The sequence below is a fragment of the Clupea harengus genome, chromosome 25, assembly GCF_900700415.2.
Source record: "Clupea harengus chromosome 25, Ch_v2.0.2, whole genome shotgun sequence".
NCBI classification, from domain to species: domain Eukaryota; kingdom Metazoa; phylum Chordata; class Actinopteri; order Clupeiformes; family Clupeidae; genus Clupea; species Clupea harengus.
In genome coordinates this window covers 4093604-4119664 of record NC_045176.1, presented here as the reverse complement: position 1 = coordinate 4119664, position 26061 = coordinate 4093604, and the positions used below count along the sequence as shown (strand labels likewise).

At 39.6% G+C, this 26061-nt stretch overlaps 1 protein-coding gene across 1 annotated transcript in view; it reads left to right on the top strand.

The window, feature by feature from the left end:
* Window positions 1–26061, top strand: part of LOC105902246 (protein NLRC3-like) — a 176409-nt gene that overhangs the window by 76496 nt on the left and 73852 nt on the right. Inside the window, exons 6-7 of the mRNA XM_042703692.1 lie at window positions 19129–19336; window positions 23893–25693. Of these exons, the coding sequence (XP_042559626.1) occupies window positions 19129–19336; window positions 23893–25693 (2009 nt within the window). The remainder of the gene's footprint in view (window positions 1–19128; window positions 19337–23892; window positions 25694–26061) is intronic.

Genomic DNA, 26061 nt, shown 5'->3' with positions numbered 1-26061 from the left:
AGTCATTGTTTTCCAGGGTACGAGGAAAAGCATAATTTAATAGAGGCTTACTAGACTGTCACCATCTCCGCATCTCCCTGTGTTATTCCATTTTGTGCCTATTTTACTGTATTTGTGTGTTTTATTTTTACACAAAGGCCATGCATGTTGGATATTTTGTTGATCACTAGCAGCATTTTCATGCTAATTAGAAGGGTACTCGGAGAGTGCAGACCTCGGCCAAATGCCATATCACACAGCGTTAGCTAAAATAAAACTAAATATGTGGATCCACCAAGTGATTCAGAGTCATTCCAAACTTTGACAGGTTGGGTTGATCACTAGCAGCATTTTCATGGTAATTAGAAGCGGAATCCTGCTTTACATTTACATTTACATTTACATTTAGTCATTTAGCAGACGCTTTTGTCCAAAGCGACGTACAAGGGAGAGAACAGTCAAGCTAAGAGCAATAAAAAAGCATGGTGTAACAATAAATACTACTTTACATGAGAATTAGAAAAACAACAACCTAGAAAAGAGGAAAAAGAAGTGCAGGAATGTAACTGCTGAAGTGCAAGTTAAGCGCTAGTCAGGTGCCAGTTAGGAGGGGAGGTGCTCTCTGAAGAGTTGGGTCTTCAAAAGCTTCTTGAAGGTAGAGAGGGACGCCCCTGCTCTGGTAGTACTAGGCAGTTCGTTCCACCAACGTGGAACTACAAATGAAAATAGTCTGGATTGCCACGCTTGCACGGACGGCAGTGCCAAACGACGCTCACTAGACGAGCGCAGCGTCCTGGGTGTAACATTTGCCCTTACAAGAGCATTTAGGTAGGTGGGAGCAGAACCAGTAAGCACTCTGTAGGCAAGCATAAGTGACTTGAACTTAATGCGAGCAGCTACTGGCAGCCAGTGGAGCTCGATGAGTAGCGGGGTGACGTGTGCCCTTTTCGGTTGGTTGAACACCAGACGCGCCGCCGCGTTCTGGATCATCTGTAGTGGTTTCACCACGCAAGCCGGCAGGCCCGTTAGGAGGGCGTTGCAGTAGTCAAGGCGGGAGCTCACCAAGGTTTGCACCAGCAGCTGGGTGGCATACTGGGTTAGGTACGGCCTGATTTTGCGGATGTTGTATAGCGCAAAGCGGCACGACCTGGAGACAGAGGCGATGTGGGCCGTGAAGGTCAGTTGGTCATCAATAATGACTCCGAGGTTTCTTGCTGTTTTGGATGGAGCAAGAGATAAAGAGTCAGTATTGATCTTGATGTTGTGGTGGATGAGCTGTTTGGCTGGGAAGACCATCAGTTCCGTTTTGGCCAGGTTCAGCTGAAGGTGGTGATTTTTCATCCATGTGGATATATCAGCGAGACAGTCCGAAATCCGCGCCAAGACCGTGGTGTCCTCAGGAGGGAAAGACAGAAACAGTTGAGTATCATCGGCATAACAGTGGTAGGAAAAACCATGCGAGCGGATGATAGGGCCCAACGAGGTGGTGTAAATGGCAAAGAGAAGTGGTCCCATCACCGAGCCTTGGGGCACCCCAGTGGTGAGGCGGTGAGGTACAGACAGCTGACCTTGCCATGACACGTTGAACGAGCGCCCAGTGAGGTAGGATTCAAACCAGGAGTGCGCATTGCCAGAAATGCCCATACTTGACAGTATGGACAGAAGGATGCGGTGGTTGACTGTATCAAACGCAGCTGATAAGTCAAGCAGGACGAGAGCCGAGGATTGGGCTGCTGCTCTAGCTGTTTTTAAGGCCTCCATTACAGACAACAGGGCTGTTTCGGTGGAGTGACCGCTTTTGAATCCAGACTGGTTCGGATCGAGGAGATTGTTCTTTGACAGGAACTCGGTGACCTGTTTGGAAGCTGCCCTCTCAATGGTTTTAGATAGGAGCGTGAGAAGTGAGACCGGTTGATAGTTTTCCACCTGAGTGGGATCGAGAGACGGCTTCTTGAGCAGCGGCGTTACCCGAGCCACTTTGAAAAGAGAAGGAAATGTTCCAGAATTAAATGAAGCATTAATCACCTGTGTTATTGCCGGTAAGACGGCAGGCGATATGGCTTGAAGGATGTTGGATGGGATGGGGTCCAGCGGGCATGTAGTTGGACGGCTACCTGTTAGGATTTTGGAGACCTCACTCTCGCTGAGAGGGATGAAAGAAGGAAAAGATGAGCTATTGACGGTTGCGCCCTTAGGGGAGGGGGACAGTTGGTCGAACTGTTGCCCGATGGCTGCCACTTTCTCTGTGAAAAAGGAAGCAAAGTTATCAGCAGTGAGGTTAGTTTGCTTACAGACAAAAACTGGAAACATAACCTCCTTGATAATAAAGCTTTTATTGCAGCATTTCTGTCACCTTCTATTTTATGTCTACAGATCATTCAATGAAGTAAATGATGGCTCACTCATGTTTAGTGGTTTAAAATGAAAGGAAATTGAATAAAAAAAAACACAATGGATTTCATATTGTCTATTGTATGCAGGTACCTGTAGAACTGAAATATGAAAAGTAATGCAGTATTTGTAGTATCATCAACTGTTAGTATTTTGAAAGTCATTGTGCTATGATTGTGACATAATCCTCTAGGATAGAAAATGTATACTAGTGTTTTGAAAGAATGATTTGATATTGAGTCCGGTTTGCATGTTCTGATAAATGTAGTGTATGTAGAGAAAGGTTTTTTGCATTTTGAGTTAGTATAGTATTTAATTAACAAAATGTGGTATTGAGCAGAACATTTACAGTTTGGCTAATTGTGTGATGTAGGGTGTTGCTGTGTTCAGAGTTTAGAAAAAGTATCATAAATATAGGTTAATGTTTGTTAGGAATTGTATAAAAAAAAAATGTACTGCGTATTCTGTGAAAAGAACAGTAATACAATTCATGGTATGGTCCACAAGACAGATGTTGTGCTAATTGTGCGAGTTTTGAAAATGTGACTACAGTTTGGACGAAAGGATGCTAGTGATTGTAAAAAAACTTCAAAGACACCAAACATCAAAACACAATTTCTCATCTGATATCCAAATGATTTTGAGCCGTATGAGGTGGTCACTAACATGTAATGTGTGTGTGTCTACAGGCTGTTGGATTGTAAACTCACAGAGAAGAGCTGTGCAGCTTTATCTTCAGCTCTCAGCTCAAACTCTTCCAGTCTGAGACAACTGAACCTGAGAGGCAATAATCTGGGAGATTCAGGAGTGGAGCTCCTTTCTACTGCTCTAGAGCATCCAAACTGCAGACTGAAGGAACTGGAGTAAGTCTGCCAGTTTGTGTGTGTGTGTGTGTGTGTGTGTGTGTGTGTGTGTGTGTGTGTGTGAGAGAGAGTGTGTCCGTGTGTATGTGCATTCACACATTATTGTCTGTCTGTCACACAGAGTCACTGAAACACACACACTCTCACTCTCACTCTCTCTCTCACACACAAACACACACATGTTTGTGATAGTGAAATACTTTCCTACTTCGAGGATCATCCAGGTGCTTCCTACAATGCTTTACAGATAGCCAACGTAGTGGGACTGAAAACTATATCTAGACGTAAGGTGTAACTGACGTAACTGACGACCTTGACCTTGACCTTGAAATTTCATTCATACATACTACTGAAACGCTCTTACACTCACTATTGAAACGCTCTTACACTCACTATTGAAACGCTCTCACGGTCACTACTGAAATTACTTGTATGAATACATGTGAAACGCTTGCACATCCTCATGTAAGAGCATAAATACATATAACTGAAAAATGTATACATACACATTTGAAACATTTATACAAATATATGTGAAACACTTGCACATGTATCTAAACTTTTTCTATCTTTGTAATCATATGCAAGAGATTCAGTTATGAATGTATAGGTGTTCAACATATATATATGCATTTTCATATGTGTATGCATGAGTGTTTCAGATAGATACATAGATACGTATAAATGTTTCACTTGTATGCATGTAAGCATTTCATATGTATGTGTATATGACACAGAGGTATGTATGTATGCGTGTGTGTTTCTCATATGTATGTGTAAGTGTTTCAGACGAGTATGTATAAGGTTTTATATATGAGCGTGCATAGGGTTACAGAGTATGTATGTATGTATGTATGTATGTGTGAGTGTTTCAGTAGTGAGTGTGAGAGCGTTTCAGTAGTGAATGTTAGAGTGTTTCATTAGTATGTGTGAGAGTGTCTCAGTAGTGAGTGTGAGAGTGTCTCAATAGTTATGTCCTAGACTGCCCCTCATAATATGGTGTATGTGTATGACGGTGAATACTGTGTATGTGTATGACAGTGAATGTTTTTGTGTGGTGTGTGTGTATGTGTATGGCAGTGAATACGGTGTATATGTGGTGTGTATGTATGTGACAGTGAATGTTTTTGTGTGGTGTGTATGACAGTGAATGTTTTTGTGTGGTGTGTATGTGTATGACAGTGAATGTTTTTGTGTGGTGTGTATGTGTATGACAGTGAATGTTTTTGTGTGGTGTATATGACAGTGAATGTTTTTGTGTAGTGTGCATGACAGTGAATGTGTTTGTGTTTTGTGTATGTGTATGAATGTTTTTGTGTAGTTTGAATGTGGGGCGTGTTGGGCTTTGTGTTGATTCTGTGTTCTCTATAATGTGTTATTCAAATGTGTGTACAGCCTGAGGTGCTGTGGCCTTACAGTGTGTGTGTGTGTGTTTACAGTCTGAGGTGCTGTATCATTACACTGAGGAGCTGCTCATCTTTAGCTTCAGCTCTCAGATCAAACCCCTCCAGTCTGAGAGAGCTGCACCTGGGATTAAACAACCTACAGCAGTCTGATGTGGAGCTGCTTTCTGCTCTACAGAAAGATCCTAAATATAAGCTGACTGTACTAGAGTAAGTAATGAATACAGCACATACAAAAACATTCCATATCAACATGTGTCACTGTGTCCATTTATCATCTCTATATAGAATATATTTTGATTTGTGCGATGTGTAAAATATTATAATCGGAGTATAATCTGTGTGATATGTAAAATGTCGTTAGCAGACATTTCCTGGAGAACCTTTAATCAGTCATTAGTCTGACTGGAGCAGAGCTGTTCTACATGTTTACACATGTCAGTGTTGAGGAATCCTAATGGGGAAATCTCATAGTGAGGATGATGTAATCTTCAAAATCTCCTCAACAGGTATTAACTAGGGAGCCATCAATCATCCATCAGTCTGACTGGAGCAGAGCTGCTGCTGATGCTGCAGTTTCCAGACACTCAGTACCAGATGATCATCCAGCTGCCCCACGGATCAGCACTGTGTGTCTAGCTGTCCACTGCGAAACTTTAAAGGATTATTTAGTTTTCTAGTGATATATAACCATCATCTCTCACCTGATTAAACCAATATTTGTAAACTGATTAATTAATCAATAATCCTTTTTTTACATCAAGCACTAATCTTAAAGATTCTCTATTTAATCCTTACTAGATAAAATATCAGTCTTTTCTATAATACTTCTACAAACTGATAGGGAATCTCAGGCCAACAATCTATTAGACAAAAGACCACGAGGCGAATCAAAGGTTTCTGGAGGTGTATTTCAAGGTGCTCCTGCAGGGAGTCAATTCCATCATCAAGTAGAGGCAGGCAAAGACTAAAGAGCCTCACAGTGTTACAGTATATATACAAGTCAATCATGGGAGGTTACAGTGGGGTCAAGGGTCAACATTGGGGATGTTTTTTACAGGTCAAGGTTGGGAAGGGGAGGTGACCTTCTTACGGAAGGTTCCGGAACACAAAGCCAAAATGGTGGACAATTGATGTGTATTCCTCCACCTGGGGCAGGGGGGGGAAATGTCTGCTAGGGGCTTTAAACAAAGGTGTGCCAAGACTATCAATGCACATGGCACACACACACACACACACACACACACAGGAGAACATGCTTGCAATGCAATGTAAGTCTATAAATTAATGGCAATATCAATTTCCATCAAAACTATGTGTCAACATGTAAATATTTTCCTTTGTTGTGTTTGAGTGGGGACCCAGTTTTGTAGTTATTTAGTTTTCTAGTGATCTATAATCACCATTTCTGAATTAATACAATCACTGTTGTAAATGGACTCCTCTTTCCTTCCTATGTTGTACATGTAGGGACTGTATATATAATCACCATTTCTGAATTAATTAAATCACCATTTGTAATCTGATTCTTCTTCTTCAATAATGTTGTACCTGTAGGGACTGTATTTCCAGCAGATATTGCCTGTGTTTTATGATGTGTTTGATTTAGTGTCCTGTGTCCATGTTGCACCCAAACCCCTCCTGCTAATGGTGTGAGTGAGCACAGCACTAACCAGAGCTGATCAGGGGTGCTGCTCAAACAGATTCAAGGCTTTCATGTGGTCTCATGATTAAGGGGGTAGTTCATCTTCAAGGTGGCGTTCCTGTTTAAGATGGAAGTCCATGTCTTGGTCATGTGACCGGTACTGACTTCAAATGATGTGTGTAATATTAATGAACATATCTGGTCAGATTTAATATCTGGTTATCAATAAGCTTTTTGATGTTACCATGAAATGTCATGAGATGTAATGAAATGTTTTCTGAAGTAGAGTCTTTCACTGAGTGAACAGAGGGTGGCGCTGTGACTAAGAATGCTTGAAGTGGTTATGGTGAAAACTGTGCTCTCAATGTTAGGTGGGAAAGAAGAAAGTATTCTTCTCGTCTTGTCTCTAATGTCTTGTGCTCATTGGGAAAAAAACAATGTGTGTTTGCATAAACCCAAAAAGTTGCATCTTTTCATTATCACACACATTCATCCAAATTGATCTACACTAACAGTAAGATAAATGTCATAAGTAATTCATTATGGCATTGTATGTGTGCGGCTTGACAGTGAAACCAGTTATAATGGTGTTGCTTTTTTTCTACTGAATTTCTACACTGAATAATTTTGCTCAGTCCATCACTAATTATCTCCTGAAATGCTGTTGGACATTCATTTAACCAAACAGCATAACCCGGTATTTATCGTGGCTAAGAATACGGAATGCTGTATTTCACTCAACCAAGATGCAGAATAGGGGAGACCTTTTATTATATCCAATTTTGTGGAGACAGGGAAGCCTTGGAGGAGACTGAAGGCATGTGGTGATCAATCAGGGTGATGGATATTGACTCTTCACTGTGATCTTGGGGAGAGTACTTTCACTCTGATGTTGCAATATGAGTCCTTCTTTCTGCCAAAGAGCCCAGCTCTGACAGGAGAAGTGGAGGGACGTGAAACGACGTGATACTGTACATACACACACCCACACACACTTTGGGGAAAGTTTCTCCAGCAAAAACAAAAGAATGGGGGGGGGGGTTGGTGTAACCATTAACCCTTACCACACAACGTTGTCCCGTGAGGGATATTGTGGTGTTGTGGGGAATTGCCTTTAAAGGTACGTGCGTTTTTTGTCCTAGAGACATAACAATAACACCCCCAGAAACTAAACAAATAAATGAGCACTTTGTAAGGAGAATAGAACAAAAACATTTCAGACTCTGAAGGAAGGAAGCAAAAAGCGATTAATCAATTGTATTCACTAATGATTAATATTCACTCATCATTTACATTCACTAATCGGTTACATTCACTAATCCGTTATATACACTAATCAGTTACATTCACTAATCAGTTATATTCACTAATCAGTTACATTCACTAATCTGTCACTTTCACTAATCAGTTACAATCACTTTGGTTTTGAAAGAAATGTGCTGCTAATGAGGGTTCTTGTCATGTGCCTTAGTGATCATGATTGATGAGAGTGAGAATGAATAGCAGGTGTCTTACGGTGCAAACCCATGACACCGTTACGAGCGACGCGATATTCTAATCCCATGCATTTCAACGGGAGCCAATCCATTGTGATGTAGACCACCGTTTTGGGCGATGCGACCGATAAAAGTTGGAAAATGTTGAATCCTATGCAAATGAGGAGCGATTTTTCCCGCAGCGGCCAATCAGATTGTTTGGTGTCGTCTCTGACAGTTTGAAAATGCTATTTCCACACGCCCACTCAAAGCGATGGAAGCGTATCGCGTCGCTGTCATGGGTTTGCACCGTTAGACTGAGGATCATGTGGAGGATCCTGATTTGACAAATGTATTTGTGAAGCAGACACACATAACTCATCTGTACATCATGGAAAAGTAGGGAAACAAGAGGCATGTCATCTACCCCAGCCTTAGTATCTCGGTGGCTATGGACTCTATGGTAGTGTGATGGATCAGGTATAGGGGAAAACCTTGGGCAATCTGGCAGCAATCTGGATGTTGATCTTAGTGATGGTGGTGGTTGGGTGTAACTATCATGTGTTTGTACACAGTTTTCGAGTATTATGTCTGGATAGCAAAACAAAATGTTTTCATTTCTTTTTTGGATTATAAGAAATTATAAATATTTCAAATCAGGTTTTAAGATAGTGCTTTACAATCCACCATTACTTTTTTTAATCAATTTTGTACCATATGTGCACCTAAAGTGGGTACCTAAAATGTGTTAAAATATGGTCATTTTGGATGAACTGATTATATAAATGAATAATTGAAGTCAGACCCATTTAAAAAATATATTTGAAAGAACATATCCAAAGTTAATGGAGACTCAGTCAGGCAATCAGGAACAAGGTTTAATACATTACAATGGTAAAGACCAAGGGAGAGAGAGCAAGCATGGGTTCACATAATAATTCATCAGCTTCTCTGATTAGAACAGAATCAGAATCAGTTTTAGTTTCTCAGGTCTGACAGGAGCTTACATAGGTCACACTGAGTCAGCAGAGTCTATTATCAAGTGTTATCCTGGCGATCTAGAGAAGATTTCTAATGTTGCAGGAAATGCGCTCAGGTGTGAGAGTGATATAATGACTTAAGAGACACACAGTCCCAGGAACGATTCATTCTCATCTCTAAGAACACAGGGACAGGATATACTAAGAGACAGAGTCACACAGGTATCACAAGAACATTAAGTTACACATGAGAACACAGACATTCAGGGATTCTTCCCCAATTCTAATTCTAGGACATATACTGTAAGTGCATGAACCACATATAACAATCATAAGACATATAGTCTGATTTGGAACTATCTAATTATGAACTTCAACACTTCTAAAATAGCTGGACTCTCTGAGACCCTAAGGATAAGGGAAGTGAAGACATTTGAGGACAACAGGATGATTCCGCGTAGCATTATTTTAATATGAACTCGTGCACATGTGTACAAATATGCTCATGTATGTTTTTCCACACTGTTAAGGCTAAGCTAAGGTTATGTTCTAAGTTGCCAGTGGTGCTTCTGTACAGCAGTGGACTCTGAGCCCTTGATCTGATACAGATGCTGTGGGATTTGCTCCACATAGGTACAAGTTACTAATGCAGTTACATATTCAAACGAGTCTAAAGTGAATAATCTAAAGTTACAAATATAAGAGAAACCTATGAAACATTCAAACATTCAGAGATTATGAACATACCTGGCTGCTCAGAGGATGATGGCTACACACATAGAGTGCAGGAGGCCCTGGCTACAGAATACTCCTTTGACTATCTTCCCCTTAAATACCCATTTTATTTAGTCCTGCCATCCATCTGGTGTAATAATGAATCACATGTACAGTGATGTTTATGATGGGGATCACACAGTCAAACAGACAGATAGAGGGGGTTGTCACCTAATGAGGGGGTTGGTTTGCTCAAGAGGGACGTTACCTACAACCCAAAGTGACCAGAATTCTCATGTTTCTGAGATCCATGTTAAGACTGGTGTATTCAGCTGCAGGACGGAGACCACTGTACCACTCAGACTGATACCATTCAAATGAACCAAACATGACAAAGAAATTATCTTCGAATGCAATATCTTGAATCCATTTTTCTGGCCTTAGTTAAACCCTTGTATGGAAAAGCACAGGGACAAAACCAGAGACACGTGGTAGAGATAAGAACACCAGCAGGTGTGTGGGGAAGTCAACCAAATGGAACAATGCAGTTCTGGAATGTTGTTACAGGCATAATCAAACAACAACTGACCCACATCTAGTGAGTAATTGCAACTAGAAGGCCATCTCTGTTTTACAATCCAAAGATTCCCGGCTTGCCTTACACAACTACTTACAGACAACGTGTGTGTATCAGAAAGCAGCCCTACGCCTCGGCTACATTCCCCATAGCTGCCCTGCTACATTTCTTTGCCAGCCCTTGTGGCACTGTGCCAGGCCAGAGTAGATGATCTGTGTGTGTGGTTCTGGCTCCTCTGCCCTGTGTCTATCTGCTTTTACATGGTAGACAGACAGACAGACAGACAGACAGACAGACAGACAGACATACCGACATACACAATTCCAAGTGTAATGGGCATTTAACCGAGCACAATGCAAGGAGACCTACATTCTGTTGTGCTGATATTTTTACATGGAAAGTATGATTTAATGAGCCTGAATGGACGCTTAATTCAGACAGATGTGTTTGCCTGTGTTCTTTCAAACCACAGAAGAACAGGTGCAACAATACCACAATAATCCATGTCCACTTTGACTCTCCATAGGGTGGAACTCTTTCTATTGGAAAAAAAACGTCCACGTGTTTGGGAATTTACTAAAGTGAAAGAAAACTTTCCACTAGCTGGTTGAACCTGTTTGTCCAGGTACATTAGCGTCGATGGATTTCATGCTGGGTAGGACTGTTTCTCCAGTTGGGAGGACTAGGTGTATTTAATGAAAAGGTGAGTTGGTGTTTTTACTTGATCTCTATGTATTTTTGATTATCATAACTATTTTATGTTACTTGTAGCACTATGCCAGCTTGAATATTGTCCACATCGAAAAAAGAAATAGACAAGGCTAACTGTAGGCTGCCTTGGGCGACAACTTGATATTCTAAGTGTGTTTAAAACATTTGTAACAATATTCAGATGGATCAGATGTCACTTGCTGGGCCTTTATCCATCGCTAATATACCATATGTGTTTTTAAGAGTTGAAAAGAAAAAAAAGTTAAAGAAAATGGTGGGGTATTTCCTGGTAGACGTATAAAAAACTTTGTGCAGTCCACAATCACAGACAGTCCAGGCACTCCAGAGAGATGTTGCAAAAGAAAATTAATTGTTATTGTCCACAGCACCGATTTCAATCACTCCAAAAGTTAATATGCAAAACATTTATACATTTTCTTCACAGAATGGTAAAGTTTTTAATATAATGACCTTCATACTATAGGTAAAGGTTATATAGAATTTAAAGAGTTTCTAAGTTCCAGAATCTACATGTATGGGATCACTGTAAGCTGATTGGTCCATGATGTCTTACATCACTATTTTACCAATGTGTTATCTTTCCAGAGACAGAAACACAGTAAACTTGTCAGCACAATATCAAACAGGGTTTTTCAAAATGTGTACCAAATGTTACAGAGCATTTTACATGTATCAATAGACCTAGGTTTTCAAAATTACAATAATGTTATATGTTAAGTAAAAATATTCATATACAGAGCACATATAGGTAATACGCATTTTGACCACAGCCAGGCTATACTTTTGCACATTTTAACAATGTGTGCTTCCTGAAACCTTTGATTTTTTGTTAACGATGTTTTGTAAGTTGATGCAACTATTTACAGCCCTATGCCTCGGCTACATTCCCCATAGCTGCCCTGCTACAGTTCTCTGCCAGCTCTTGTGGCACTGTGCCAGGCCAGAGTAGATGATGTGTGTGTGGTTCTGGCTCCTCTGCCCTGTGACTATCTGCTTTTACATGGCAGACAGACAGACAGACAGACAGACAGACAGACAGACAGACAGACAGACAGACAGACAGACAGACAGACCCAGTTTCAAGTGTAATGGACATTTAACTGAGCACAATGCAAGGAGACCTACATTCTGTTGTGCTGATATTTTTACATCGAAAGTATAATTTAATGAGCCTGAATGGAAGGTTAATTCTGACAGACATGTTTGCCTGTGTTCTTTCAAACCACAGAAGAGCAGTCGCAACAATCTAACAATATTCCATGTACACTTTGCCTCAATAGGGTGGAGCTCTTGTCAAGGGGACAGGTTTAATCTTGTACAATGATGCGCACCAAAGGACAGAGACAGAAGTTCACTCAACAGAGCTTCTTATCAGCCATTGTAACATTTCAGTTATATACCCTCTGAGTATAAGGGGTGTCGGCCTATAGTTCCACCCCTTCATGAATATGTATCAGATTATGATCCTGGAGACAGGAAGGCTACGAACCATTCGCTTACTCAGAGACAATGGGTGAAGGGATCCAGCTGTGAGCAACTGAGACCACTTTCACACCTCCCTCAGGTCATTTCCTCTGCCTGAATATACAGCCAGTCCAAATAAAAGCAACAGTTACAAATAGATATAAGATGCATTGGATTATTGAATATTGTACATCATTATTAACTCTGAACCTTAAATTCTGATTTCCTCAAGGTCAGGTCGGAGTTCGGTACACAAGCAGGCAGTTTGAAAAAGATCATGCAGATAATCCAGTAGGGAGAAGGCAAAAGCAGGGTTTTGTTAAACAGGCAGATGTCGGCAACACTAGAAAAATCCACACACAAGGGTAAATCGCAAAATTGTGTTCTACTAGTAAAATGTATTTACACATAGAGATGTTTCATTTTCATAATGTGAAGTTTTACTTTGCTATAAATACTGGTTACTTGAGAGCTAACAGACAGAGTAGAAGACAGAGTGAAGCTGAGAGACTACATGAGGCTACGTGACTCTTAGGGGGAGGATCAGTGATGGCAGTTGCCAGATGACATGGTACCTTTGCTGAGAGGTAGTACACATCACTAACTAGGGTCAGAGATGTCATGGTACCTTTGATGAGAGGTGGTACACATCACTAACTAGGGTCAGAGATGTCATGGTATCTTTACTGAGAGGCAGTACATATCACTAACTAGGGTCAGAGATGTCATGGTACCTTTGAAGAAGTAAACATTACTAACTTCCTTATATTAGTGGAAATCTGTGGACTCGGAGTAATCATAAGGAAAATCTATCCCAGTGTAGTAAAGGAGCCTCCTATTTTAAAGGAAAACCTCCATAAAATGCTGACTGAAAGACATTATGTAAGAAAATGTTCTTACTTCGAGGTGAGAAACATTGCTTCAAAGCAGTGTTGCTTCCTTATCTCGAGACACGTGTGTTTGAGTTGTTTGGCTTTCGATACCGGAGCATTGCATCGAAGCAGCGTTGCTTCCGTAGATTAAAAACAACACCCATTTGTGTCACTGTGGATACCTGTAGTTCTCCGTTAGGGAAACACCTTATTCTGATGACCTTATTAAGATCATATCATTAACACATGAAAACTAAATGTAAGGAAACTAATAAAAAAAATCTATTTTCATTATTCCCCACTTCAACATCTTTTCTCCACTGAGCTATATGGAGACGACAGCAGAAGTAACTATGACTAGCGTTTGTTGGTGTGCAGCATTCACTATTTAATGAATTAACTGGGACTGTAGCTGTCAGTATTTCTTTAAAACAGTGGGTCACTTTTTTAGTTAACATACAGTATTGCCTGTGATATCTGCAGGAGGTGGTTCCACACAGGGTGTGTGGACAACCCGTCGGCACAAGACAAATACTCACACTTTGCATATTTATAAATGTGGTAATACATTATGTAAACTACAACATTTTTTAAGTGTGTATTTTTCCATTCTGTTATGATTTTCAATCCTTTTTTAACCATTTTGTTTCCCGTATATCCAGGTGTCCTGCTCACTTACCTTGGTTTTGTGATTACAAACGGCAACCTTGAAAACACGCAAGACTTCTAGTATGGGTGCGTAAAGAGAAACAGAAATCACAAGGGGAACATAATCGGCTCACTATAATACACTGTAATACACTACCACGCCTGAGAGATGCCACACAAAGAATGATCAAAATATACAGTCTCAGGTTTGAGAAATCACTGTTTAGAACTCGACCCCGCTTGGAGGCCTTCACGAAGAATTTCTTCCCTCTCGGAAATATAAAGCATAATGCGTCTTCCAGGGTTTTACTTTGGTTGATACCATTGTCAGGTGCCCTACCTGACAGGTGATATGTAGGCTACATGATGGTATAAGTATCCAACACTCACATTAAAGATAAATGAATGAAGTGTAGGCCAACAAGTGGGGTCGAGTTTCAAACGATTATTTCTCAAACCGGCGACTGTATATTTTGTTCATTCTTTGTGTGTGCATCTTTCAGGCGTGGTAGTGTATTACATTTCTGTACATTCCCATGTAGCTTGCAGAATCCCCAAATAGCTAACTGCAATCAGTACGCACAGTGTGGCATTCCTGGAGTGAAAATCCTTCTACTATCTTAAAACAACCAGGTAGTAGATAGGGAGGTTGCATAATACGTACTAGTCACTGGAAATAAAACAGTGGAGCAATTTTCCATTTTTGGTGTTCAACAAAATGTTAAACTGATCATGTTGATGTAACCGATGTCCCTGTTACATTCAAAAACTACAGATTTACTGAAATCTGTTTATGGAAGATGAGGAGGATTACTTTAAAAGTTCTAGACTGAAAATAAATAATGCTTATACATGCAGGGAGTGACTACAGTTCTGCCTCCAACACGAGTCACCATGGACACTCTGCTGGTGGAGGCAGTCATGGAGACTTCAGGTGAGGAGTGTGTGTGTGTGTGTGTGTGTGTGTGTGTGTGTGTGTGTGTGTGTGTGTGTGTGTGTGTGTGTGTGTGTGAGAGTGTGTGAGAGTGTGTGAGAGAGAGTGAGAGAGTGTGAGTTTGTGGTGATTCAACCACCTCCAGCTCATTTGTCAAATCACAAAAGAAAGAACATACAGATATTGTAATATTATGGCTTTGGGTTGTTTGTAAAGTCTGACTCCAAAAGAGACGCCGAAGTCACCTGCACCCAGCGGTGGGTCCACGTGTGACCTCTCAAAAGATCAGCACATCAACTTCAAAAGGGGAGACAGTCATCCTGATGCCAGGTATGAACAATTTGCACAGTGGTTTGATCTGTCGCGCCATCTGATAAAGAGCATTTAGATATATTCAGTGACGTACACAACTGCAATACAGTATTATGCCATTTTTCTTTGTAAAGCCAAACTCAGAAATGGAGGCCAGACTCTCCTGCACGCAGCTGTGTGTCCATGAAGAGTGACCGGTCAAAAGGTCTGGGCACCAACTTTAGAGGGGGAGAGGGACATCCAGATGCCAGGTATGAACAATTTGCACAGTGGTTTGATGTGTACAGAGTGTGCGAGTAATATCAAATGGACTACAGTGTTCATCTTTAACGAATGCAGATTAAAGACAGCCCATAAATTACAATTATGTTGTCTATCTGACTCACATGAACATTACCCCATCCATTATATCATACATCATTCTGTTTGAATATCAGGAAATACAATATCAATGTCAGGGACTTCAGGTGAGACACAGAGTTTATCCAGAGGCAGCCAGAGACAGATAACAGGTGAACGGAATTAACACAGAAAACTGAAAATGTCTAGGAATCAGACTTAGGCACAAGGAATAAATAATAGTAATAATACTTTATTTTTATATAGCACTTTTGTAAATACTCAAATATGCAGAAGATTGAGTTGACGGGAGGTATGTCCATTCAAGACGAGGCCAGACAAATAAGTGAGGGGATTAAGTAGCGTGGTGGAGGGAGTGACAGGTGTTCATGATTAGGAAATCAGGGGACTGGGAATGTGACAAAGGCAGGTGAGTTGAATCCGGAGGGGGCGTGGCAGGAGTAGGGCTCAGTGCCGGCGTGACAGTCAGCCCTTGTTTGGTAAACCGATGTGTGGATAGGGCTATGTAAAGAGTGCTGTCTGGAGATCAGTTTTAAACTGGGAGATATTGACGATGAGTCTAAATGGTTTGTCATTTTGTATGCTGCAGATTAGCATTTCCGCCTGTTCTGGTTCCTTAAAAAGAACAACTTTGTAGGGTTTTGGAAAATCGACAAAATAACACCCATAGTAGTTCACCTATGAGTGAGAGACCCCGCATTTATTTACGTTTAATACAATTCATATGTATTTCTCTGTGTATGTGCAAGTCTCTGTATGGACTTTAGACTCCATTAAATCTATAAAACATGTCTGTTGCTATCCCTCTGCTAACAGGGACAAATAACAGACTACAAGTCACTTTTCTAATGGGTTACTATTTTTTTAACTTTGAAGATATGGAATATAAAGAATTCTTCAAGTCCAACTAACTGAAATGAATGTTTTGTAGCAATCATAAAATACTGACAAGTATGGGAGCAGGAACCACAAGAGACCAATTATTGACTACAGAATTAAGTACATTTGAAGTGACTATATTGAGTGACTATATTGAGCAAATCCGTTAAAGCAAACACAAAACATGCCGTAGCAAACTTGGTAATTCCTGATCATGAGTGCATAGAGAATGTTTATTGTTATTTGTCAAGAGGAACACTTTGGAACCTAATATAATATGCATTTGAGGATATATAAGATATAGCTGTGTCCATGACAGGTTGTTGACGTTGAGAGGTGGTTATATAAGATATAGGTGTGTCCATGACAGGTGGTTGGTGAGAGGTGGTTATATTAGATATAGGTGTGTCCATGACAGGTGGTTGGCGGTGAGAGTTGAATGTTACTGTTGTAGCAGACAGTACAGTTTTACATTTCCCTAGCAGTGTGAGTTTAACACGGGTTTTTACTTCCTGTATTCCATGTGCTTTCGTTGTCCCTTGTGCCTTTGTTCACGCCCCTTTCCTTACAGTGTTCATGGTGACACGTTGTTCATGTTCAGTTTCACTCTTTCTCACTGCACCTTTCCTGTTTGTACCTGCCGGTGTGTCAGTAAAGATTCCCCCTTGTGTTTCAAAGTTTGTCTACATGTTGTGCATTTGGGTCCAGCTCTTGCGCAGCATTGCGCAGCATTGCGCAGGGTTACCCAACTGCTCATACAGTTATTCTCAGCATTACAATTTAAATTCCATTGCAGTACACTTATCTTTGCAGCAGAATATTTTACCGTTTTGTAACAGCACACGACTCCTCATCACTTTTACCTGGATGGTAAAAAGAGTGAAAACAAGGAGAAATTAGCCATCTTTAAATTAAGGCAATGGAATGTTTGTCTCATACCTCACATACTACTTCTGTGCTTAGTGTTGCTGTTTGGTGCATAGATATTTACCTGCAAATGCTTTATTGACCAATACCTGCTGTCCTTGTTTTTCCTTCAGTGTCCAACAGGAAGAACGAACATTTCATCCATCCTTCAGCAAAACTTGTCAAACTGAATTGTCTACTGTATTTAAGGTGTGTGTGTGTGTGTGTGTGTGTGTGTGTGTGTGTGTGTGTGTGTTTGTGTTGCCATTTGATGCTCTAAACTAGGTAATGATTTTTACATGGCACATGATTTCTGAAACTCCAAAATCCCACCCCAAATCAACAAAACCATGAGCTAATTCTCAGCCTTTGGCTCCGTTTTTAATTTCATAAAACCCTTTTTTGCAAAACATTATACACATAGTTCACTTTCTAAGACACCAATGATCAGATCTTGAACACTTGTGTGCCTTTGTAAGATGTTGATAAGTTGATGTGACACCACCCCAATAAGTGGCTGGGTACGGTCACACAGTGTCTTTTTATGTATCGTGTACAAAGGATAATTTTCTTTTTTATACTTTTTACATAGCCTGCTATAAAATATTAATATACACATGTGTTTTTATACAGAACACTTTGGCAATGCACTGGACTGTGAAACCTCTTTGTTACAGTTACAGCATTTATATATAACTACTGAAATATTTCAGTTTGCTTTACTGAACGTTTTATTCAAGCAGGCTGTTTTGCATTTTGGTCGTTCTGGCACTGAACTGAAGAAGGCACGCTCTCTGTGTGTAATATAGTGTTTTGGAAAAAGGACTGAAATTACTGAAAGTACTCTGTGTCCTTTTATATTCAGTCTGTTGTCACAGAGTTAGTCAGAATAAAGTGTTGCTGTTGTACTGTTACAGCCATCTGCACCATAAATATGTTGACTTGACAGAAATATTTCAGATTTGCTGTACTGAACTTTTTCTTCAAGCATGCTGTTTTTCGTTTTTGTTCATTCTAGCAATCTCTGTGTGCTACATAGTGTTTTGGAAAATTTGAAAAAGTACTGAAAAGTGTGAGATTTTGTCAGAATTCTCTATGAAGTGCTGTAGTAACACTAACTGCAAAATGCTTTAGCCTACCAAAGACAAGAGTGTTTTTGAGATTTGTCCATTTACATTTACATTTACATTACATTTAGTCATTTAGCAGACGCTTTTGTCCAAAGCGACGTACAAGGGAGAGAACAGTCAAGCTAAGAGCAATAAAAAAGCATGGTGTAACAATAAATACTACGTTACATGAGAATTAGAAAAACAACAACCTAGAAAAGAGGAAAAAGAAGTGCAGGAATGTAACTGCTGAAGTGCAAGTTAAGCGCTAGTCAGGTGCCAGTTAGGAGGGGAGGTGCTCTCTGAAGAGTTGGGTCTTCAAAAGCTTCTTGAAGGTAGAGAGGGACGCCCCTGCTCTGGTAGTACTAGGCAGTTCGTTCCACCAACGTGGAACTACAAATGAAAATAGTCTGGATTGCCGTGCTTGCACGGACGGCAGTGCCAAACGACGCTCACTAGACGAGCGCAGCGTCCTGGGTGTAACATTTGCCCTTACAAGAGCATTTAGGTAGGTGGGAGCAGAACCAGTAAGCACTCTGTAGGCAAGCATAAGTGACTTGAACTTAATGCGAGCAGCTACTGGCAGCCAGTGGAGCTCGATGAGTAGCGGGGTGACGTGTGCCCTTTTCGGTTGGTTGAACACCAGACGCACCCACTATTATATAGTTATTGATATGATAACCATATGAATAGTTGTGTTTAAGATATTTGTGATGTTTGCAGTTTGTGAATTGTGTGTAGCATTTAAAAAATGAGACCTAGTTTCTAAGCGAAGGGCATTTTTAAATGCATATAAACAACTGATCAGAGGTGTAGAAGAGTTGTTATGCAAATGTTTCATTCTGTTTTTTTCATCACTGATGGAATTATGTGATTTGCCATCAGGAGCTTGAACACAAAGTCATCACTTTCATGACGAATGAACTAAAGAGACTCAAGAAGCTCCTGACTCATGATTACCCAGAATCCCCTTGTAGTGAGGAGGAGGAGGATGAGGAGGACCAGAGAGATGCCAGAGATGGAGCTCTGAAGATTGCAGTGCACATCCTGAGGAACATGAACCAGGAGATCATTGCTCAGCAACTGGAGAAATGTGAGATATTTACTCAACACTGAGTTACTGAACATTATAAATTGTTATTGCAGCTTGATTCAAAATATACTGAATACTTCAAAGATAAATATGTATGTTCTGTATAAACATAATTACTCCTTTAGTATGTTATATCAAATCTCGCTAGAAAAATAACAGTGTTTTTTTTCTGTTAATAATACCTAAAACACTAAATTGAACCCTTCCCATAAGCCCTCAGTAAAAACTGCCATTAATATGTCCCAGATGTCATGGTGGATGACACAGGATATCATGACAATCATTGTCCAGAAATACTATAATATCATCTAACGATTAACAATAATTTCCAATGGCTCTCAAATATTCTTACATGGTTCTGAAACATGCAATTCTGAAAGCTGTCATGACGGGTACACTGCAAAAAATCAGCCTTCAAAAACAAGAAAAAAAAGTAAAAAAATGGGGTATATATCACTTAAAATAAGCTACATTATCTGCCAACAGAACAGGAAGATTTGACTTACCAAGACTTTGTAAAAAAAAGTAAAAATATCTAGCCTCAAACAACCCAAATATATCTTAAAACTAGTGTGGCCAGACTAAAAACAAGTACATTTGTCAAAATATTTAAGAATATTTTTCTCAATATGTAGGAAAACGTGCTTATATTCACTAAATGCTAGCACCATCATCTTGAAATGAGGCTATATGCTAGGCAATGTATCTTGAAATCAGTACAGCTACACCAAAAACAAGTACATTTGCCTATATACCAAAATATTTAAGAATTATTTTCTCAATATGTAGGAAAATGTGCTTATATTCAGCAAATGCTAGCACCATCATCTTGAAATGAGTCTACATGCTAGGCAATTTATCTTGAAATCAGTACAGCTACACTAAAACAAGTACATTTGCCTCTATACCCAAAAGAGTTAAGAATTATTTTCTCAATATGTCGAAAACGGTGCTTATATTCAGCAGATGCTAGCACCATCATCTTGAAATGAGTCTACATACTAGGCAATGTATCTTGAAATCAGTACAGCTACACTAAAACAAGTACATTTGCCTGAATACAAAAAAAATTAAGAATTTTTTTCTCAATATGTAGAAAAAGGTGCTTATATTCAGCAGATGCTAGCACCATCATCTTGAAATGAGTCTACATGCTAGGCAATTTATCTTGAAATCAGTACAGCTACACTAAAACAAGTACATTTGCCTATATACCCAAAATATTTAAGAATTATTTTCTCAAAATGTAAACAAATGTGCTTATATTCAGCAAATGATAGCACCATCCTCTTGAAATTAGGCTATATGCTAGGCAATTTATCTTGAAATCAGTAAAGCTACTCTAAAAACAAGTGCATTTGCCTAAATACAAAAAAAATTAAGAATTCTTTTCTCGAAATGTAGAAAAATGTGCTTATATTCAGCAAATGATAGCACCGTCATCTTGAAATGAGGCTAGATGTTAGGCAATTTATCTTGAAATTAGTACAGCTACACTTAAAACAAGTACATTTGCCTAGATGCCCAAAATATATAAGAATTATTTTCTCAATATGTTGGAAAATGTGCTTATATTCAGCAAATGCTAGCACCATCATCTTGAAATAAGGCTTTATGTTAGGCAATTTATTTTGAAATCAGTAAAGCTACAATAAAAACAAGTACATTTGCCTAGATACCGTAAGAATTATTTTCTCAATATCTAGGACAATTTGCTTAAATTCAGCGATTTTTTTTATTTCTAATTATTATTTTTCAAGCTTTATTTTTTCGGCTTTTTTGCCTTTACTCAGATAGGCCTGTAGAGCGAGACAGGAAGCGAGCTGGAGGGAGGGATTGAGAAATGACCGCAAGTCGGACTCGAACCTGAACTCTTACCTGTATCCCCATCTTACCCATTCATGGTGCAGGGTTGCTGCCGCTTGTGCCACAGCTCCATCCCTAAAACAGTCATCTGTTGAGGATATTGCCATTTGTTTTGGAGAGTTTTGAAGTCAATGCATATGTGCAATTGATCATTGAGATAATAGAGACCGCAGTGTTACACCTAAACAGCATTATGTGATTAATTTTCCATCAGAGATCAAATCATTGGATCCAATGTTCAGACATATGTGTATGTGGTTCGAGTCTTAACATTGTTTCTTTAAACAATGGGCATCTAAGCTCAAATTCAAGTACATTTGTCTTGATTCTGACTTTGACAAAGCAGTTTTGTACTTGCCAGTGGTGATGAAACTAGTTCCAAGCACTAACTTGCTCAGAACCAATAATAAAATCTCAGTAACAGGTTATAGTACCTTAGGCAATTTATCTTGAAATCAGTAAAGCTTTTCAAGAACATTTGCCTAGATACCGTAAGAATTATTTTCTCAATATCTAGGACAATTTGCTTAAATATAGCGATTTTTTTTGCTCAGAACCAGTAATAAAATCTCAGTAACAAGTTATAGTACCTTATTAAGATACACCATCTTAGTAAGATGAAATATCTTAAATCAAGGCAATATATACTTGTTTTTTGTTTGACAAGATATTTCTTCCTACCGGGTAAGAGCATTTAAATTCGAAACTCTCCAAAACAAATGGCAATATCCTCAACAGATGACTGTTTTAGGGATGGAGCTGTGGCGCAAGCGGCAGCAACCCTGCACCATGAATGGGCAAGATGGGAACACAGGTAGGAGTTCAGGTTCGAGTCTGACTTGCGGTCATTTCTCAATCCCTCCCTCCAGCTCGCTTCCTGTCTCTACCTACTGTCCTATCTGAGTAAAGGCAAAAAAGCCAAAAAAATAAAGCTTGAAATATTATAATAAAAAATAAAAAAACGGAACTAAATTTAAGCAAATTGTCCTAGATATTGAGAAAATAATTCTTACGGTATCTAGGCAAATGTTCTTGTTATTAGTGTAGCTTTACTGATTTCAAGATGAATTGCCTAACACATTATCTACATTTCGAGATGATGGTGCTATCATTTGCTGAATATAAGCACATTTTTTTACATTTTGAGAAAATAATACTCACATTTTTTTTTATTGAGGCAAATGTACTTGTTTTTAGAGTAGATTTACTCATTTCAAGATAAATAGCCTGGCATTTAGACTCATTTCAAGATGATAGTGCTAGCATTTGCTGAATTTAAGCACATTTTCCTACATATTGAGAAAATAATTCTCAAATCTTTTGGGTACATAGGCAAATGTACTTGTTTTAGTGTAGTTGTACTGATTTCAAGATAAAATGCCTAGCATATAGCCTCATTCCAAGATGATGGGGCTATCATTTGCTGAATATAAGCACATTTTTCTATATATTGAGAAAATAATTCTGACATTCTTTTGTATTCGGGCATATGTGCTTGTTTTTAGTGTAGTTGTACTGATTTCAAGATAAATTGCCTATCATGTAGACTCATTTGAAGATGATGGTGCTAGCATTTGCTGAATATAAGCACCTTTTTCTACATATTGAGAAAATAATTCTTAAATCTTTTGGGTATATAGGCAAATGTACTTGTTTTAGTGTAGCTGTACTGATTTCAAGCTAAATTGCCTAGCATATAGCTTCATTTCAAGATGATGGTTCTAGCATTTGCTGAATATAACTAAATTTTTCTACATTTTGAGAAAATAATTCTTACATTTCTTTGTATTTAGGCAAATATACTTGTTATTAATGTTGCTTTACAGATTTCAAGATAAATTTCCTGGCATGTAGACTCATTTCAAGAGCATAGTGCTAGCATTTGCTGGATTTAAGCACATATTCCTACTTATTGAGAAAATAATTCTTAAATCTTTTGGGTATATAGGCAAATGTACTTGTTTTTAGTGTAGTTGTACTGATTTCAAGATAAATGACCTAGCATATAGCCTCATTTCAAGATGATGGTGCTAGCATTTGCTGAATATAAGCACGTTTTCCTCATTCACTTTAACCTGCTAAAGGATGATAAAGTCTGTTCTTAAAGCAAAAGTTTGACTTAGTTTAATACTGTCTTTGCACTGTATAGTATTTTGTCTACAGGAATACATAATTGCTGTGCTGTGCTGTGCTGTGCTGTAAAAAAAAAAAATTATAGATCAGAAGGACAAGATGCTTGAAATAAGAAATTCTGACTTTGACAAAGCAGTTTTGTACTTATAATGCCTTATAATTATGGCAATTCTAGTTTCAAGCATTAACGTGCTCAGAACCAGTAATAAAATCTCAGTAACAAGTAATAAAACCTTATTAAGATAATTAAGGACTGAAACACTTGAAGCAAGTGAAATGCTCTAACATAAAAAATGCCTGGTAAGAAGAAATATCTTGTCAGACAAAAACAAGCATATATTGCCTTGATTGAAGATATTTCATCTTACTAAGATTTCACTTTTTGCAGTGTACTAATGATGATGCCTGAACACAGACTGTCATGATGACTACTGACAGTACAGTATATGATGTCTGTCATAATTTGTTAATCACTCTCATGACAAAGGCTTAAAGTGCTCACTTCACACACTTGCATATGCTGTCAGATTGACTAAATCATATGTATTTATCTCTAGATGGACTGTTTCCTAGATGTCAACAAGAGCTCAAATATAGGCTCACAAAGAAGTTTCAGAATGTATTTGAAGGCGTGCCTAAGCTAGGAAACCCTACTTTTCTGGAGAAGATCTACACAGAGCTCTACATCACAGAGGGGGAAAGTGTAGAGGTCAATACAGAACATGAGGTCAGACAGATTGAGATGGCATCCAAGAGACAAATAACAAAGAGGGAAACACCAATCAAATGTACTGACATCTTCAAGTCCTTACCCGGACAAGACAAACCCATCAGAACTGTGCTGACAAAGGGAGTTGCTGGCATTGGAAAAACAGTCTCTGTACAGAAATTCATTCTGGACTGGGCTAAAGAAAATGCCAATCAGAATATTCACTTTATATTTCCTCTTCCTTTTCGGGAGCTGAACTTGATTAAAGACAAGAAATACACCCTTATGGACATCATCCATCACTTCTTCCCTGAAACAAAAGACTTCGCCTTTTCCAACCAGGACAGATACAACATTGCTTTCATCTTTGATGGTCTGGATGAAAGCAGACTTCCTCTGGATTTCCGGCACAATGAATGCATCTACAATGTATCAGAACCTGCCTCAGTGGATGTTCTTCTCACAAACCTCATCAAGGGGAATCTGCTTCCCTCTGCTCTTGTGTGGATCACCTCCCGACCAGCAGCAGCCAATCAAATCCCTCCTGAGTGTGTTGACCAGGTGACAGAAGTCCGGGGTTTCAATGACCCACAGAAGGAGGAGTACTTCAGGAAGAAAATCACAAAAGAGGAACTGGCCAGCAGAATCATCACACACCTGAAGTCTTCCAGGTGCCTCTACATCATGTGTCACATTCCAGTCTTCTGTTGGATGGCAGCCACTGTTCTGGAGTACATCCTGACTGAAGCAGAGAGTGGAGAGATTCCAACATCTTTGACACAAATGTACACACACTTCCTGATCATACAAACCAAACACATGAGTCAGAAGTATGGAAACCGTGATGCGGATGCACTCCTGAAGACCATTCTGTCCCTGGGCAAACTGGCTTTTCAGCAGCTGGAGAAGGGCAATCTGATCTTCTATGAGGAGGACCTGAGGGAGTGTGGCATTGATGTCACAGAAGCATCAGTGTACTCAGGGATGTGCACCCAGATCTTCAGGGAGGAGGCTGGGCTGTACCAGGGCAAGGTGTTCTGCTTTGTTCATCTGAGTATTCAGGAGTTTCTAGCAGCTTTATATGTGTTTTTGCACTTTAGCAAGAGAGAAAGCAATATGCCTGACCAACACCAAACCTCTCAGCTTAATTCACTGCTCAGTGCTAACAAACGTCATGGCCTACACCAGACTGCAGTGGATTTGGCCTTAAGGAATGAGAATGGACACCTGGACCTTTTCCTAAGGTTTCTTCTGGGCCTCTCCCTGGAGTCCAATCAGAAACTCTTACAAGACCTGCTGCCACAGACAGGAAGCAGCCCACTGAACACAGAGGAAACAGTCAAGTACATCAAGCATAAGATCAGAGAAGCCCCCAACCCAGAGAGATGCATCAACCTGTTCCACTGTCTGAATGAACTGAACGACCACTCACTGGTGGAGGAGGTCAAGGCCTACTTGAGGGAGGGAAAAGAAACCAAAACGGATCTCTCTCTTTCCCAGCTGTCAGCTCTGGCGTTTGTGCTGCTGATGTCAGACCAGGAACTGGAGGAGTTTGACATGGAGGATTATGGGGGAAAGGGATCACCTGCCAGATCAGAGGCAGGTGTGCTGAGGATGCTGCCCGTGGTCAAAGCATCAAGAAGAGTGAAGTGAGTATTGGAGTCTTGAGTGAGTGAAAAAGTGGTTGCTGTGGTTACATTCTATATTGTTATGGACTAGAGACAAAATTACTGTAGTATGACTGACAGTATTGTAGGGAATGTATCATGTATCAATATAGCATCTGATCATCAGTATAGGAACTGATGATATTTCAGGAGATTAACACACACAAGAACGATACATTGGAATTGTCTGCCATCTAGATGAAGTCCATAGTCCCCTGACAGTACTAATCAATACTGGGAACTGAGTACTAAATGTTGCTGCCTCAAGCAGAGATCATTCCACTGAAAAACACCTACTTGTTACTGACCACCTCACAGACAGTTAAGGCTCAAAATCATTAGGAGGCCGG